The sequence below is a fragment of the Clavelina lepadiformis genome, chromosome 1 (assembly GCF_947623445.1).
Source record: "Clavelina lepadiformis chromosome 1, kaClaLepa1.1, whole genome shotgun sequence".
Classification (NCBI taxonomy): Eukaryota; Metazoa; Chordata; class Ascidiacea; order Aplousobranchia; family Clavelinidae; genus Clavelina; species Clavelina lepadiformis.
In genome coordinates, this window is record NC_135240.1 from 8,324,332 (window position 1) to 8,343,091 (window position 18,760).

At 36.7% G+C, this 18,760-nt stretch overlaps 2 protein-coding genes and 1 pseudogene across 3 annotated transcripts; 1 reads left to right on the plus strand and 2 right to left on the minus strand.

Moving 5' to 3' along the window:
• Positions 1-1,044: 1,044 nt before the first annotated feature.
• Positions 1,045-3,298, minus strand: LOC143454583 (uncharacterized; annotated as a pseudogene).
• A 7,612-nt stretch (positions 3,299-10,910) lies between these two features.
• Positions 10,911-12,661, plus strand: LOC143454435 (uncharacterized). Its single transcript, XM_076955008.1, has one exon. It carries the CDS (start codon positions 11,344-11,346, stop codon positions 12,301-12,303), a length of 960 nt encoding a protein of 319 aa, XP_076811123.1. The 5' UTR covers positions 10,911-11,343; the 3' UTR covers positions 12,304-12,661.
• Positions 12,662-13,686: 1,025 nt separating this feature from the next.
• Positions 13,687-15,519, minus strand: LOC143454520 (equistatin-like). Of its 2 annotated transcripts, none has more exons than XM_076955016.1 (3): positions 15,305-15,519; positions 14,728-15,161; positions 13,687-14,513 (listed from the first exon to the last, which is right to left on the minus strand). In XM_076955016.1, exons 1-2 carry the CDS (start codon positions 15,363-15,365, stop codon positions 14,731-14,733), a joined length of 492 nt encoding a protein of 163 aa, XP_076811131.1. In that variant the 5' UTR covers positions 15,366-15,519; the 3' UTR covers positions 13,687-14,513; positions 14,728-14,730. The 2 variants fall into 2 exon arrangements, with proteins under 2 accessions (XP_076811131.1, XP_076811130.1); XM_076955015.1 differs by having other exon boundaries at positions 13,687-14,516; positions 15,305-15,505.
• Between the last annotated feature and the right edge of the window lie 3,241 nt (positions 15,520-18,760).

Sequence of the window (18,760 nt, forward strand, 5' to 3'; positions counted from 1 at the left end):
ACTGCACTTAAATATGTATTTTCATTTGGCATCACTTTATTTGTGTGGTATTCTTTTATCGAAGTATTTATTTATCAGTCGAATTTATTTTTGTGCTGTGTTATTTTGTCTCTACTCTTTCCTTTTGCTTGAACTTAAGGCTTCCCTTCTTCCGCTTGTTATTTCCCCTCTGCTGGTCTATATAATGATTTCGTGTTTCGTGGAGTGGCGTAATAATTGCCGAGCTTATGGGGAGGTTTTGTTTGAGCTACAGGTAATTGTAGATTTGGCCGGCTGTACGACAGTATATTAGTTGTTTTATATTTTGACTCAGAAATAAGTACTTTCAGTGAAACCCCTGCTAGTTTTGATTTGGTTTGCGTGTTGCTGCCTCTCAATATGTGAAGCGTCCGGACAATTTGTGTGAGACCCTTAATTGTGGCCATAATTGAGTCATCGCGGTTGGTGCGGCAGCCGTTGTCTCTAGGACCTGGCAATAGCTGACAAACTGTCACACCAACTATTGTACGTAAAATATGAGAATTCATTTCAAGGCATTAAAACAAATTTCGTTCTTCACATTTTGGGCGCACCCTGGTTACACTTGAAATTAATATAAGTAACTAAAAAGAATATAAACAAATATAGCGGAAAGTGACGAAATAATGGTGTTACGAACAAAGTTTTTGGTGGACTGGTCGTTGATTTTATGAAATCATTGCGTAGTCTAAATGACCTTATGCAGTCACGTGACATTACTGTAATGTTGTGGGGGCAATGTAATGTAATCTCGTGACGGTTGTTGAATAGTCCGATACCGTTAAATGCGGGAAAAACAAAAACGCATTTCCAGTTTTTGTACTGTCCTCTATGACATTTCTAAGCTGAAAATAAACATTACATGCTACCAATCACTTTCGTATGGAGACGTATATCATCCAAAACGCGATCTAGCTACAGTAGCTTTGAGCATATGTGGTAGAAGTGATATACCACCATTACCATATTTAATACAAAGCTCAGTAACCAAGCATATCGTTTTCACGTTGTGTCGTCATAAACGCCATAAAATTCGTCATAATAGAAGAACTGATTTATGATGCAATTTTGGTAATAACTGCTTAACACAATTATCAAAAAATATTTTTCCAGCGTATTTACTAGCTACTGGTTGTTAACTAACTCATTGATTTAAGGTCAACTAGTTTTTAGACTTGCTCGTAAAGAAGCTATAGTTAAGAAGGAGTTATAGTTAAGAAGGAGTTATAGTTAAGAAGGAGTTATAGTTATAAGTTAAGAAAAATATTGCACGAAAGTCGGAAACTTCAGTAATGGGCGTAACTTGAAACTTTTCTGCATGATAACTTCCACATAAAAGTATGTTCGAAGAACAATTTGCACAAACGTTAACATGCAGTATACCCAAATTTTGTAAGATTAATAAAGCAACTTGTGAATGGTCAATGTAAGACAGTAAAACTGTATATAAATTGTATTTCTCTACTTTCCCCAGATAGCTAAGTAGAAAAACTTTCATGAAACAAGTTGAAAATTCTTATGATGACGTTATAATTGGTTTTTACAGTTTTCAACTCAGTAAAAATTAAGACAAACGACATTTTCAAGGCAAGCAAAACAACTATGTTAACATGATAGAAAGAAACGTGCAAAAATTCCACGTTACAAATTTATTTGCAAATTGTGGTACAATGTTGATTTCATTGTCATTATTGCAATGAAGTTTCAACTTCAAACAACTACATTTTACTAACTAGCCTATAACCATTTATTCACTAGCACCGACATTAAGGCAAAATATCGTCATTAGCTTTGTCCTTGACCCCTTTCGTCATTTGACTGACGATGATGATGGGGACAAGTTCATGTTATTACACGGTTGCAGTGAATACACACAAGCCCGACAATGAACGAAGTAAGTTACATGTGCGGAAAACCTTATGCAAAAGCAGCCAGGTTAAAAGTACAATTAATTAGCCTACTATGCACTATAGACATTTAACGACAATCGTAATAAAACAGAACAACAAGTGGCAAATGTTCTCCAACATACAAACACTTAAGTTCAAATAACAAAGTGAAAAATTATTTTCTTGAACACTTGTATTAATGTTCTTTGCACATGTGAGCTTTTAAGTAATCCAACCGAGCATATGATTTGTCACACACATCGCAAACATAAGGGCACTCGGTTGTGTGTTGAGTTCTGACGTGACCTTTTAAGGAAGAATTTGTAGCTGGCTTATAATCACAATGTTGACAAGAGTAAGGACGTTCGCCAGTATGCGTTCGAACGTGAACGGCTAATTGACTGGATACCCGGAATTTTTTCTGACAAAAATCACATGAATAATTCTCCTGTCCGTTGTGCATGTTTGTATGTTGATTTAGATTTCGGAGCTGACGAAATGTTTTTTCACAGATTGTACAAGTAAAACATTTGGAATCCGTTGTATGAATTTTCTGGTGGGTCCTTAGATGACACGATTGAGTGAAAGTTTTCTCACAAAGATTACATGAATAGGGTCGTTCACCAGTGTGAGTTCGCATATGAGTTATCACTGTGCTTCAATGAGTGAATCCTTTGTTACAAATTTGACATGAGAATGGCTTTTCCCGGGTGTGAACAATCATATGACTTTTCAAAGTACCTTTTCGGGAAAATGATTTATCACAAAGCTCACATTTATGTGAGCGTTCACCAGTATGCACTTTCATATGAGATTGCCTCGTTGCCGCTGTTGCAAATAACCTTCCACAGACTTCACAGGGATGTTGCTTCTCTCCAGTGTGTGTTTTCATATGGCATTTTAAAGTTGGTTTTAAGGCAAATGATTTTTCACAAACTTGGCACGTGAAAGGTTTCTCTGTAGAATGACTTTTCAAATGAGTTTTCAAGGTGCTTTTTAGAGTAAAAGATTTTCCACATTGATCGCATTTGTATGGTTTTTCCCCAGTATGGGTTCGAGTGTGAGCTGCGCAATTCTCTTTTTTAATATCTTTGTCACAAACCTTGCACTTGAAAGTTTCTTTTACATGTTTTTTCGAAGTTTCTTTTGAAGTGTATGTTTTGTTGCAAATGAAACTTTGATACTTTTTTTCACCCAAAGAACAATTCTGATTTTGGGACGAGGCTGTGGCCATTTTGTTTTCTTCATTCATTTTATATTTGACTCTTTTAGCTGGGTCAGAATTTACGTTGAAAATTTCTGCTGGATCTTCAGGAGTCGGCGTCAAATTCAAAAAGCCAATGCGTTGAGCAATAGTTATAAAATCTCAGGAAAATTACCCCTAATTTGAAAAGTGCAGCTTAAACCACAAAATGAAATCAAATCAATTGAGTTAAATTCGGCTGAGTATTTCCGAAGGTATTATATATAACAAGTTGAAAACGCATTATACTTGGCAAGACATCCTCGCTATGGTCATGCAAACACTTTGTAAAACCAAGATTTTTTAACAACATGTTGTCAATGTCATAAGAAGGATAAAAAAGTCGAATTGCTTTTACTGGAAACATAGCAAAGTTTTGAAAAAAATGTGCCATTACACTCCAACGCAACTATCCAATAAATAAACAAATGAAGAAATTATTAAATTATGTGAAATTTCTTTACTTAAGAATTCAATTAATAAGTAACTATAGGTAGCACGTAACCAACTGCATTTGTTAATAGTGAAACAACTGCATAGGAAACTACAAGGCGGCATGTAAGCATAATACTGTATTCATTTTATCGATAAGAGACTGAATACGCCTACATTTTAAGTCATCGGACAGATAGCTCAAACTCACTGGAAATAGGTAACCAGCAAGAAACCGCGAACCAACACCAAGAGGTAACTGAGTCATGCAATGTTTTTGTTCGCGACCTTAAATAATAAAAAACATGAGCTGCCCTTTGACATAAACTAGATAGGCTATTAGCAGCATGTTTCTTGCGACTGTGCGAACTCAAAAAACTCTTCTGAGCGTATCACCTATGGTCTTATCACACTATTTGCAAACGCAAGGACGCTCAGCTTGGTACCTTCTTACTTGATGTTTCATGATATGACAAAACTATGCTGAAAGATTCTTTATCATGTCCACAACATAGACAACTGTAAGAACAAGAAATAATTACTACTTTTATGCCAAAATATAAAACGTATACTGTTAGTTATATCCCGCTTGAATTTCGGTTGCTGTCACACCTACCAAGCGATACAAGCTGATAGCCTTCACTTGACTGGGCATATTGAAAAAGCAATGTCCCTGTGTTTAGTTCGTTTTACGTTTTGGGAAACTAGGGTAACCACTTGGAACGTTTTCAAAAATAGTTGGTACAAACAATTGAACGTCGATTTTTGAAGTATCTTTCCATATGCAGCTTCGTTTACAAGTGGACACTTACCTGTCCGAGTTCTAAAATATTATGAACGTACGATTATAGTTAACAGCGCTGTATCTGAAACACTTTATCGATTGCCGCTTAGTGCCGGTATCACGTGAAATTCTGTTTGTTCCGTTCTTCCCGCTTACGGCCGGTCAATATAGCCAATCTTTACTGTAAACAAGGTGAAAAGAAAATATAATGACAACGTGTATTCTCAGGAATGACTAATATTTAATAGCCTCGGCCTTCTCGTATAAAACCAATCAGTAGGATACAATAATTTCTTATTGCGTCATAATGTGCAATAATGTGCAATAATGCTCGGACGATTTGAATCCCGCACCAAACGAATCAACTCAGTTTCAAGCATGAAAAAGAACAAGCTATCAAAACCGGTACAAAAATTAAGCTATGCAATGACTCAATTATTTGCAAAGCACTCCAGAGGCTTTCTACCTTGCATGTGAACTGTGAAGCATTGTAACAATGAGCATTCATTAAAGTGTTTTGATGATTTGGCAAGAAGTCGAGGCACGATAGATAAACAATTGCTTTTTTTAAAAGCCGCTGGTTAAATCAATTTGGGATTAGCTCAAGACAATCCGAAATACAGTCGATCCGGCTTAATTCGGACACCGGATAACCCGGACAACCGCTTTATTCGGCCAAAATGCTCGGGAACGGAACAAAAGTAAAAATTGAACGTAAAAAACTCCCGTTAATTCGGACAATTCTCCGCTTAATTCGGACACAGGTTCGCAATTCCTTTCGTTAGGTTATGACACAATAAACAGTACTTCGTTCGTTTTAACACAAAAAGATGCAATTGCATTATGAGTGATTATGGTGAAACAATGACGATCGATGCAGTAGAAAAAAATAAAGACACTTCCTTGACAGTTAGGCAGTTAGCTGGGTTGGTGGGGTTATCAAAATACAGTATACAGATATACAATATTTGTTGAATCGTTTGGTATCGAAATACTGTACAATACAACTAACCTGAAGGTATAACTCTTGGAGGTTTTATGCGATCAGTGCCAATTACTGCAGCAAAGCGCAGCTGCAATTCATTTATTACGCAACACAACAGTATTTTAAACGCGTTGTCTGCCTTTACGCATGACCATGAAACGAACAATTGATTCTCCGCTTAATTCGGACAAAGCCGTTTCTCCGCTTAATTCGGCCAAAAGTGAGCGGAACCAAAGTGTCCGAATTAAGTGGAGTCGACTGTATGACAAACATTGTGACCTACTAACAACAGGCCACACAAGACAGGGGAAATTACGTTTTTAATTGTTATGACGCAAATATTACGTTGTTGAAGCAAATGTGGACACTGCTTAATTGCTGAATTCAGCTGGCAAATCTGGAAGAAGCTGTTTTCATTGTCTTTTAAGTTGTAATGATATAATTATGTATCTGCCAATGTTCCCTCTAAGCTGCGCGCGTGCGCAAATGCACACTCTTGACACGGTCTCCGCGCACAGAAAATCTGTGCTGCGCACAAGAAAAAAATCAACCTGAATTGAAAATAAAATAAACGCATAATAATGGCCACAGTGCACACGTCTGATGTTGCTCACAGTGGTCCAAGGGACCGCTCAGGGAGTTAGTGTGTTTGCTCAGACTCGTGAAAAATTAGAGGGAACATTGCTGCTATTTACCGCCCTATTACTGCATAACGTTATATTTGCAATAATATATAAATCATTCTTTGTTCACACATAACTTTTATCCAATTGAAGAATAGTTGATTTACAATCTGTTCCGCAAACATGTTTTCTACCTCTGCTACATGTTATCTCATTTTGCAAATATGTTTTCTTCATTGCATTATGAGTTCAACGAATTCAAAACAACACCTGTGTGTGATTAACGACTTAATTGGTAAACATGTTTTTCTGCACGATTGACACCGTAACACCCGCATCGTCATTTTCAAAAAAACAGTGTTGATTGACACTTATTCCCTTTCGTTAAAGATCCCATTGTTATAATTAAGACTTGACCTATAATACTTCCAGACCAAATAATTTCCTGTTAATTAAGTGCATCGCATCTCAAGATAGAACCTTGTTTTCTTTCATTCTTCCTATTCAGTGTATATATGTATCATTGCATGCTATAATTTCAGTACCAGTATTGAGTATTCAGTGTTTTGTGATGGAGGGGATATGAACGAATGAGAAGAGATCGATCATAACAACTCTTTGAACAATTTCCTTCAGTGACCTTGTAGTGGAGGGAGACGCGCTTTGATTGCTAACGGGTTCTTAAAATCCTTTTATGAACACTAATATTATTGTAATTCTCGTGTTTAATAGGAGTAATATTGAAAGCATTGAAAATGAAATTAGTTGGATCTTCAGTATTTAATGTTATATAATCTATTCAACTGAAGTTTAGGAATTTCATCGATCGAATAATGGAAATACGTCATATTAGAAGGAATGCTTGCCTGAACGCATAGAATGCAATACAAAAACCGCAGTATATGTTTCTTGATTAGAGAGTGCAGATGTTCGGCTTAAGAAACGTCGTTTTCTCTGCATTAATAGTTTAGTTTAATTGTTAAATCTACTTTCATGTAGTGCTTAAAGATACAGACCAAAAGAAACAGAAAAACTTGAACCAGAACGAACAAGAAAGAAAGCAATAATCTAATGTGCAAGGTTTTTTAACTGCGGGCAGTGATACGCTTGACAGACGATAATGCAAACACTAGATTCCCAATAAGTGGCTTGGGACATGAGCACCGTGTATTTTGGGAGTGTGTGAACGCAAAATAGGAATTTCGTACTTTCGTATATTTTTGTATTTGTAACATATACTAAGCCGTTAACTTACTTATTGCCTTGCTGAGTTGTAAAATATGAAGCTAGCCAGTAGGCTACCACGCCTTGAATAGAGAAGCTCTGAGCGTTATTACTGTGTTGGCTCAGGAACTGGCCAGTTGCCACGGCTGTTAATGCGGCAGGTTAATCAATGGCAGTTGGAGAGTACGTTCGAGTGTCAAATTACTCACCACATGCTGAGCACCACCACCGCATAACACACATAACCGCACCACATGCTGAGCACACCATTTATCACATGCAAACGTATGGACGTTTGATTGTGTGTGTCAGCAGGGTTCTCACAAATGAAAACCAGAAAATCCCTAAAGCTATGCCAAAAAAATCCCTAGATAGCATGCAAAATCCCTAAACCATAATTAGCGCGTTATACTATTATGTTATCACTAAGGCGATTATTTTTTGACCTAAAAAACGAAAGTTTTTTACCTAAAAACTGAAACTTTTGACATTAAAAAACTTTTTTTTGACAAATTTTGACGTATGAAGAACTCAAGTAGTTAAATTACGCATTATTGTACAAAAAGTTAAAATTTATTGTAGTAAAGAAGGGAAAAAATCTGAAAGCAGACCTAGCCTATTCTGAAAAGGGAAATGAGCTAATTACAAATCACTGTCAAAAAAACTGCAACTAAAACACAACAAAAACTGTTCAATACATTTGTCTAAACACTCTAAACCAGAGATGGGCAAACTACGGCCCGCGGGCCAAATCCGGCCCGTTGGGTTATTTAATCCGGCCCGTACAAATTTGTCACAACTAAGCATTGTTAATTTGGTTCATTGTTCCGTCACAATAAAACAGTGGTTCCCAAACTATGGTACGCGTACCACTAGTGGTACACGATGGTCTTCCAGGTGGTACGCGAGCAACTTATCAAGTTCACACCAAAAGATCACAAAAGATAGGCTTACCATACGTCCCGTTTTAGCCGGGACAGTCCCGCTTTTTAAGGCTTTGTCCCGGCGTCCCGGTTAGTCAACCAAAAGTCCCGCTTTGGCATTTAGTGAGCCAGCATTGCCCCACACTACACGAATATTAGCACACTGTGATAGGTCTGTTTAGCCAACTTGCTGAAGAACAATGCTCGATGCGTGTTCTTGTTTCTTTGTGTTAAATGTGAAAGTTATTGTTACGTCATTCTAGCGGGTAATTGGTCCAGTAGTGAGTTGATTGTTAGCGCATTTGCTAGTTCAGTAATAATAGGCTAGAAGGAGAAGGTGATCTTTTTACAGTTAGGTTATTGAAAGAACTTATTTCGTACCGGTACTTGTTTGCATTTCCTTCTGTAAAAAAACATTTGAATTTGTAAGCCCTTATCACCTGCGAAATTAACACGGACGTTTCCTGCTGTGATTTTTATGAGAAATTAAAGTCGAATAAAGACTTCTTGAAGAAAGTATTGTCTACAGAAAAGTATGATTGGACGATTATGTAAATTTACAAATGCTTGAACATTGTTTTGTTTCCAAGTAAAATGCATTATTTTAGTTATTCTTGGTGTCTTACTACTTTAGTTGTCCCTGACGATAGGAATCCAAAATAGTTTCATACTCCTAGTAAAATATGAACCACATTTGTCTGATAAGGCTCGTTGCTCTGAAGCTTCCCGTTCTTTAAGCACAAAAATATAGTATGCCTGACCAGAGGTCAAATCAGAGATGGCCCAAAAGCCTAGTGAATGACGACACTATGTTCAAAATCCACTCCGGTATACAATGGATAGGCAAAGCATTGCTAGTGTGACGTCATATTGACAGACAATGTGTTCATTTTAAAAACCGCTAGTGGGCACTAAAGAGTGTCCGGATTTTAGGCCACGAAAATATGGTAACCCTAACAAAAGATCTTTTATTGTCGTCGGCATTATTTTAATTCACATAAATTAGGTAGAGCGTGAAATTTCATGCTATATTCCCTGCTGAATACTAATTCCTTAGGGTATTCACGCATTGGATTGTAAAACAGGGTTTCTTTGTGACGAAATAGAACGTAATTTATTACTACGTAATAAATCCCTGAAGTCAGTTTTTGTAGTCCTACAATGTAGGGCTGTAGGTGGTACGAGAAAGCTGCATGAACCAAAAAAATGGTACGCGAGTAGATAAAATTTGGGAACCACTGCAAAACAATTGTTGAAAATTTGTTTGCGACTTTTCAATCACACGATTGTTGTTGATCTGTACTACGTAGAACAAGCTGCAGGCTAGACTAGCAAGGTTGCAAATACTTACAGATTTGTATAGAACAGCTCTTTTAGTAATTTTTTTGAGGCTTTGTTAATGTCAAACTTTAACAAGTGATTCTTACGTGTAGGTAGCAGTTTCAGTGTGGAATGCTCAATATAGTTTTGTGGTTACTAGCTAGCTTTATCAGTTCATCTTTAACAAGCTTATTATTGTAAATAATGTTATTAATAAACTGTAGTTGTCTTGTCCATTTCATGCACTCGCATGGCCCGCTTGTCTAAGTTTAAATATTTTTTGGCCCCCGATCTGAAAAGCTTGCCCACCCCTGCTCTAAACTAAAGTTACATGATGTATCTAAAGCAAAACATAAGCAAGAGCTGATTCACAATAAGTAGACAATGGGCCATTTACAACAGTATAAAGTAGGCTACAAGGTGTACAATGTAAAATGACAAGTTCACCTACAGTAGGGTTGCCATACGTCCGGATTTCCCCGGACATGTCCGGAATTTTAGTGTTCAAACTGCGTCCGGGGGGAAATGCTAAAATATGCTTAAATGTCCGGAATTTTTTTAAATTGTTTATTGCCTTACGGGTAATAATTTCATTGTTACGTCATAAACGACAATACAGCGCTCTATTTGGGATACAATATTACATGGATGAGTGGAGCTGGGCTAGTAGCTGAAGGCCTTATATCTTGGTCGATATTGCAAAATTTAGAACATGTCTGAAACGATAAGAGCGTATATTCGCTGAAGAAAATTATAAAGCAGTGAAAGCAGTAGAAAAATAGCGCAACAAGAAGTCTGTTGCAGACCCAATTCACTAGGCCCAATAGCCTAGTGAATTCACGACTCAATGTTCAAAAATCCACTCCGGTATACAATGGATAGGCAAAGCATTGGTAGTGTGACGTCATATTGACAGACAATGTGTTCATACCTCATTTTAAAAACCGCTAGTGGGCACTAAAGAGTGTCCGGATTTTAGGCCACGAAAATATGGTAACCCTAACCTACAGTGCAACCTCTACAACACCACGACAATGCAGTTTTTAAACAATTTTGACTTTGTAAAAAATTTTGACGTTTTAAACAATTTTTGACCTAACGCTGTAAATTTGACAAATTTTTGACTTTTTTTGACAGTTTAAAAAATAATCGCCCTACTTATCATATTACCTCAAAGATGGCTAGTAGGGGTACCTTGTTTACATGCTAAAAGCGAAATCTTAGTAAGTACTTTATACCTATCAACAATTTCAAAAATCCCCAAAAAATCCCTAGATCATCAAAATCTCTAGACTTGTCCCTAAAAGGGGCTAAAAGTTCCAATTTGGAACTAAATCCCTAAAAGTGAGAGCGCTGCGTGTGAGATCTCTTGTAGACCTACATCTAGATTCTAGATAAATGACCTATGCAGTATTTCCTGTTGATAATAGTAAATCTTATCTATACAAGAAGATCTACGAAGGGTGATTATGTGGACGCCGTGCCTAGTATATACTGTTGCAATATGTTTTTTGAGGTAACGCGGAAAAAAGCAAATCATGCAGTTTCCACTTTTTTATCTACCAACATATAAAGAAACACTCAGTCAATTTTGACTAATTTGTTTTGTTCAGTTCGTTGCCTAATCTAATTTCCTGTTACAATAGAGGAAAACTTTTTGACATTAATACAAGAATTGCTTCAGCTCAACGCAACTGCGGTTTGGAACTTGTGCAAACTCCTTTTGTAGAAACGTCGTCGCAAAACACAAGGGAAAGGAAGGAACAATTTCTTCCGATTCAACGTCTGACCCAGAAAAGCCGATAAGTCAAAAGTGACCGAAGCTACAAAGTAGACACAACCTCGTCGCAGAGTTTCTTTTTGGGAAAAGAAACTTGTCAATTTCTCTTTTGCAACGAAACGATGAACTCAAAAGATAGCTTGACAAAACATGTAAAAGAAATTTTCAAGTGCAAGGTTTGTGACAAAGATATTAAAAAAGATAATTACGCTGCTCACACTCGAACCCATACTGGGGAAAAACCATTCAAATGCGATCAATGTGGAAAATCTTTTACTCTAAAAAGCACCTTGAAAACTCATTTGAAAAGTCATTCTACGGAGAAACCTTTCACCTTCCAATTTTGTGAAAAATCATTTGCTTTAAAACGAACTTTAAAATCCCATATGAAAATACACACTGGGGAGAAGCAATATCCCTGTGCAGTTTGTGAAAGATTATTTGCAACAACGACAACGAGGCAATCTCATATGAAAGTGCATACTGGTGAACGCTCACATAAATGTGAGCTTTGTGATAAATCATTTTCCCGAAAAGATACTTTGAAAAGTCATATGGTTGTTCACACCCGGGAAAAGCCATACTCATGTCAAATTTGTAACAAAAGATTCACTCATCGAAGCACAGTGATAACTCATATGAGAACTCACACTGGTGAACGACCGTATTCATGTAATCTTTGTGAGAAAACTTTCATTCGATCGTCTCATCTAAGGACCCATCAGAAAATTCATACAACGGATTCAAAATGTTTTACTTGTACAATCTGTGAAAAAACATTTCGTCAGCTCCGAAATCTAAATCACCATACAGACATGCACAATGGACAGAAGAATTACTCATGTGATTTTTGTCAGAAGGCTTTTCGGGAATCAGGCCATTTATCCATCCACATTCGAACGCATACTGGCGAACATCCTTACTCTTGTCAACATTGTGATTATAAGGCAGCTAAAAATTCTACCTTAAAAAGGCACGTCAGAACTCAACACACAGGCGAGTGCCCTTATGTTTGCGATGTGTGTGACAAATCATATGCTCGGTCGGATTGCTTAAAAGCTCATATGTGCAAAGAACATTAATACAAGTGTCCAAGAAAATAATTTGTCACTTTGTTATTTGAAGTTTAGTGTTTGTTAGTTGGAGAACAATTTCCACTTGTTGTTCTGTTTTATTACGATTGCAAAACACATAGTTAGTGAATGTAATTTTCTGTAAATATTGTTCAGTTGTTGGATGTTTTAGTTTTTAGACTTTTCGAAGATGATCGGTTTGTTTTATTAGCGTGATAACGCTACACAGTCTTACAGGTGACGGTTACCCACAATTATTCACAGTTAAAGGTGCGCCATCGTAAACGTGAAATTATGCCATTAAAATATTAATGTAATTTTCTGTAAGTATTGTTCAGTTGTTGGATGTTTTAGTTTTGCAAATAAATGTAGTAATAAAATGTAATGTAATGTAAATGTAATGTTACGTAACGAATGATTCAACTGGGAGCCAATTGGCTCACTTAAGGAGGAATTCTTTATTCCTGAAAGGAAATGTTTTCTAAGGAAGGATTGAGAAGTAAAAACTGTTAATGGAAAAGCCCGAAATTTGAGATAAGTAAATAAAAAAATTATTTTTAACGTTACTTGCGCTCAAAAGGTGGAGACTGTTTAGGCTGCTATAGCTATCCTTTTCAAATTGAACAGATGTTATCATGTTTCCTTTATAGCTGTAACTTCAGAAAGTTTGGTAGTTTTCAGCAATAACTCAAAAGTAAGCCTTCTGAGAAGTCATAATTGTGCCAATAAACAGCTCCTTGACTATTTTATTTGAAGTACGCCGCAGGTAAAAGTTAAACAAAAATTACCAAAATATTTACGAAATGATGATAGCATAAAACCAATCCATGTCTCGAAAACCCTATTGATGTGGTTAGATTTCCAACTCTGTGCTAAGTACGCCAAATTAGCTATGGTGGCAGAGCAAACACTTAGCCTACGCCATTTCCAACTACAAATATTTAGTTTAAAGTTATACCAAGATTTTGACCAAGAAAAGAAGAACGCAGAGAACTTCGATCCAAAGTGATACGCTTTTCTCCTCGAAATTTTCAGTTAATTTTCCAAATAAGGGTCAAAGTTTTCAACATAAAGTTGAATTCAAATTTGTTTTTAAATTCGTTTGGTAAATTGCTTTTTTTACTTTAAAAACCGATTGTCATTTTCGTGATTTTTGACAGGAAGAAAGTGATAGTGTGTCTGGTCAAAAGTTCCATTTTGAAACATTTTACTTACTGCTGTCCATATCCATACTGTGATTATATTTGCAGGCATATTGCATTCCTAGTCAAGTTGTTGAATTTGGACATATTTCAGAGACCACATGCGGAACAAAATTATTCAAAATGGTCGGAAAAGTTTCGGTGGTAAAACGTTGGTGTACGAAAACCATTACAACACACATCACAGGTGAACCGTTTGCTGACAGTTTATTTAGAGAAAGCTACAGGCGCGGTGAAAAAATACCAACAACAATAATTAAGTAGGTAAGACAAACTGGTAAAAGAAAAGACAATGGGAAATGGCATTCTGGAAAAAGCATAAACACAACGAGTTAATTATATGCTGGGTTTTGTATAATGCTGTTGTTACTGTTGTGGAATGTTTAGGTTAGAAGAGTTATAAGTTTATAACATTTGAAGTTAACATAAATACGTCCGGGTTTACAAATAAATGTTGCTGGCAAGGTAATCTACGTAATCAATTAGTAATAGTAACAACAATATTTTTTGTTCTACGAGTGCCACCCAGTATACTATATAGTATATACACTCTTTTTTAATGACAAACTTATTGAGAAACTGTCAAGATCGCTTTAGAGAAAACGAAGCAATTTAAAGATGGCATCGGGCCGAGTAAAGTTTTGTTTGTTGGTATTTACACATCCTGCCATTCTCCAACGGGTGGGTTTTTACTGTAATAATTAATCACTATACTCTGTTGTAATATTGCTTCAGATATTTTATTTAGGGCATCGACAGACGCAAGTTTAATCTTTTGTTAAAACAAAACTCAGTCACACAGATGTTTCTTTATTGTGAAATCATAAATGTCGTTTCTTGCTTGCTCAAACGCATGTTTAATATCTTAAAAACACGTTTATAGACAGAAAACTTTCTATTGTAAAATTTAAAATATTATAGTTCTTGAGTATACATACAGAAAATTCTTCTTGTACTTTTTGTAAGTATATTAAAACAATGACGACTTCATCATTTTCTCGTAGCTCAAGCCAAAGACTGCTGTAAGAAATGAAATAACTGTTTTATTGCATGCCCAAAACATAAAAATTTAATACAGATTGCAGTACTTGCCCAAATACTGTATAAATGGCATTGTCCTATATTACCAAATATTTCTTGACGAAATTTTCTGTTACGTTGACAAAAACGTATATAATCTAAGCGCGCGTTTAGCGCATCTAGCCCAAATAGCGATAACGCGTATATATACCTTTCATTGGCAGGAAACTTTGCCCGTATCAATATCATAACGGCCGGGCAAACTATTTCCACGTGAATCGACGCACCAACAATCCCCGGTGAAGCCGTAGCACTGCTCGGGCATCCAACTCCCGTCGTCGGCACATTTCGGGAACCAAGGTCCATCCTGTATTCCCGGATTATTTTTCACAAATTTTTCAGACTGGCGATAGACATCCAAGCAGCACTCAAGCGGGCCGTCGTCGTAGGTCATCGTGTCAGGGAGTACAGATCCATCGGGCTTGCTGCACCAACAGGCCCCGGTAAAAGAAAGGCACTGCTTCGGGAGGAATTTACCATCCTGGTCACACTGTGGGCGCTCTGGACCATCCATAATACGCGGATTTTTCTTCATAAGTCTTTCTTCAATCAATCGCGTCATTGTTTCACAAGGTTTCAAATCATCTAAGAAACAAGTTTGGAAACTTTGTAGAGATTTGCTTTCTTAAACGTGGAATGAAATGGTGAGAATACTAAAATTACAACGCTTTCCATTTACTGGGATGCGCTGCGTATGGCAAACATGTCACATTATTATCACTTAGCACCTTCTGCAGTTCCAAGCTTCGCCATGCAGCAGAGCACCGATAATATTATCAAGGCGTGCATTTTACTTCACAAGTTTTCCTTTACGTCTAACCGTCCAATATATCCTGCAAAAGAAATTTTAAAGGTTTATGCAAATGCGCTGTCTGAAAGCGTTAATTATGTTGCGACTGCTGTAATGCGAACAGTACATAGCTGCATGGAAATATATACTGCGAATTAAAAGCCACGTAATTCATATCCGCTACATAGTTGTATAGACAACCAATTATTTCAGCCACTGGAAATGTCACAGTGAGGAAACAAAAGTAAAGATTAACTGATGTGATGCAAATGCTGCATATTGTGTTTCCATGGTAACAAGCGTTCAAATGCTACAGCATATCCTTGAATGCTACCAGGAGGTGGGCTGAAAGTAAAGTAAAGTATAACGTCAGCAAAGATAGCAGTAGTCAGCAAAAAAGTACCGACAGTACCGGTCTTCTGATTGTTTCAAAACTGTAGTTCGGTACTTTGTCGGTGCTCTGTATTCTATCGATACTTTATGTAATGCAAATCCTTCATCAAGGGCGTTTCTTGCCTATATGGCCCCGCTGCAAGTCACCCCAGGTCAAAACATAAGTGACGTGGCCTCACTCTTTGCGACTTTATTTGACATTTATAAATTAAAAGAGAAAAGCAAACGTTAAAATCGACATTAGGGTTTAATTAAAATAAACTTTTGAAAAACATACTTCTCAAACTTTAAAGTAATCACAGTAAATACGCGTACTGAGGAACGACTATAGAATTTTTTGAAAAAAGTAATTCGGTTACAGGGATTCGGTACTACATGCAGTCTCGCGGTATTGGCCAATCCTAAATGCTGATAATATTGCAATAAGTTCATACAGGTTTGAATCAACAAGAAGATTAATCATTCCTGATTGAAAAGAAGCGTATTGAATTCCCATTAATAATTAGCTGCAAATCATCAGCACTTGTCGTGGAATAATTGTAAAACACGGAAGAATTTGTCATTTATTACATTTTCAATCGACATGCAGTGTTGAAAAATTGAGCAAATGTTTGCAGTTTGCAACATTTTTTTCTCACTTGTTTCGGTAATCTGCGTGGTGCTATTTTACAATGTGATTTACGACAAACCTGTAGTAAAATTTGCTTTGGTTCTTGGTCGTCGTTCATCAAGGAACGTTGCGTTTATTGCTTTGGCTTCTGGCAATTCTCACCTTTAGTTTCGTAAAAACGTTTTCACTGCACTTAAATATGTATTTTCATTTGTCATCACTTTATTTGTGTCGTATTGTTTTACACATTGTTTTATCGAGGTATTTATTTATCGGTCGAAGTTTTATTTGTGCTGTGTTATTTTGTCACTCTTTCCGTTTTCTTGACCTTAAGGCGTTATTTCCCCCCTGCTAGTCCATAGTGATTTCGTGTTTCGCGGAGTGGCGTAATAATTGCAGAGCGCATGATGAGGTTTTGTTTGAGCTACAGGTAATCCTAGACTTGGCCGGCTGTGGGACAGTGTATTAGTTGTTTTATATTTTGACTCAGAAATAAGTATTTTTAGTGAACCCACTACTAGTTTTGATTCGGTTTGTGTGTTGCTGCCTTCCAATATATGAAACGTCCGGACAGTTTGTGTGAGACCCTTAATTGTGGCCTCAATTGAGTCATCTCGGTTGGTGCTGCAGCCGTTATCTCTAGGACCTGACAATAGCTGACAAACTGTCACACCAACTATTGTACGTAAAATATGAGAAATCATTTCAAGGCATTAAAACAATTTCGTTCTTCACACAATTTTTCGGCGCACCCTGGCTACACTTGAAAGTAATAACTTATAAGTAACTAAAAAGTCTATAAACAAATATAGCGGAAAGTGACGAAATAATGGTGTTACGAACAAAGTTTTTGGTGGACTGGTAGTTGATTTTATGAAATCATTGCGTAGTCTAAATGACCGTAAACAGTCAAGTGACGTTGGTGTAATGTTGTGAGTACAGACTAAAGCTTTTCAATATAATCACGTTGTAAAATTTAAAAAGTTGTTTGCGACCGAAAGTAAAAATATCACCGTCAACTACCATTTTTCTACCCTTGCAATAATGTACATTGGTATACTGCGCGATAGGTTAGACATGAACGGGATAATCTCTAGTTGAACAAATTGACAGTAGACTTAAACCGTTATACGGTGTCCTTCGTAGGAGACAAGGAAGTCTATAGGGCGCTAGGCTAATATGCTATAAGCTATAGTTGGAAAATAGCCTTGACCAACATCGACCTTCAAAGGGAATATAATGTGTAGGATATAGCCACGTATTTCACACGGTACAATAACTGCGCAGACAAAAACTATGTATTATTTTAGTTACTGAGAATGTTAACATGAGGAAACCATGGTTTGATTCAGATTAACAGTTTTCTTCCGGCGCATTGGATTAACTTGCTCAAATTGAAGATTACTAATGGATGCGCAGCTGTGACGCAAATCAAGCATAATGTGTTTCCATAGTAACAGGTGTTGCAATAACTATAGCATATTGTTGAATGGTGCAAAAACTGTAATAACTTCATACAGGTTTGAATCAACAAGAAGATTAATCATTCCTGGTTAAAAAGAAGCGTATTGAGTTCCCATTAATAATTAGCTGTAAATCATCAGCACTTGTCGTGGAATAATTGTAAAACACCGAAGAATTTGTCATTTGTTACATTTTCAATCGACATGCAGTGTTGAAAAATTGAGCAAACGTTTGCAGTTGGCAACATTTTTTTTCTCACTTCCTTCAGTAATCTGCGTGATGATATTTTGCAGTATGACATAGCTGTGATGAAATTTGCTTTGGCTCTTGGTCGTTCATCAAGGAACCCTCCCTGAAAAGAGCAGGCCAAGTGACACAGCTTTATTTGCTAACCGCATTCAATAGTGCGAGCGTTTGCAATTGGTCATTATGTCAGATATTTCGACGAAACATGCCGAAAAATGTTTAAAAGAAGAAACTTTCAAATGCAAGTTTTGTGACAAAGATGTTAAAAAAGATGATCAAGCAGCTCAAAATAGAATGCATACCGGGTAAAAACCATACAACTGCGGTCAATGTGGAAAATATTTTACTCAAAAAATCAATTTAATGCAAATGCTAACTTGCAGTAAGTATAGTTTAGTCGTGACGGTTGTTGAATAGTCCGATACCGTGAAATGCGGGAAAAACAAAAATGTATTTCCAGTTCTTGTACTGTCCTCTATGACATTTTTAAGCTGAAAATAAACATTACCTGCTACCAATCACTTTCGTATGGAGACGTATATCATCCCAAACGCGATCTAGCTATAGTAGGGTTACCATATTTTCGTGGCTTAAAATCAGGACACTCTTTAGCGCCCACTAGCGGTTTTTAAAATGAGGTAAGAACACATTGTCTGTATGTGTGAAACTGAGAAGAATGTT

What these genes read in the sequence shown, in the direction of transcription:
- LOC143454435 (XM_076955008.1), top strand. Translation starts at nt 11,344, where the DNA reads ATGAACTCAAAAGATAGCTTGACAAAACATGTAAAAGAAATTTTCAAG.
- LOC143454520 (XM_076955016.1), bottom strand. Translation starts at nt 15,365, where the DNA reads ATGCACGCCTTGATAATATTATCGGTGCTCTGCTGCATGGCGAAGCTT. An exon ending in GAAGCTTGGAACTGCAGAAG is followed by an intron (nt 15,162 to 15,304) that starts GTGCTAAGTGAT and finishes CTTGTTTCTTAG; the next exon opens with ATGATTTGAAACCTTGTGAA.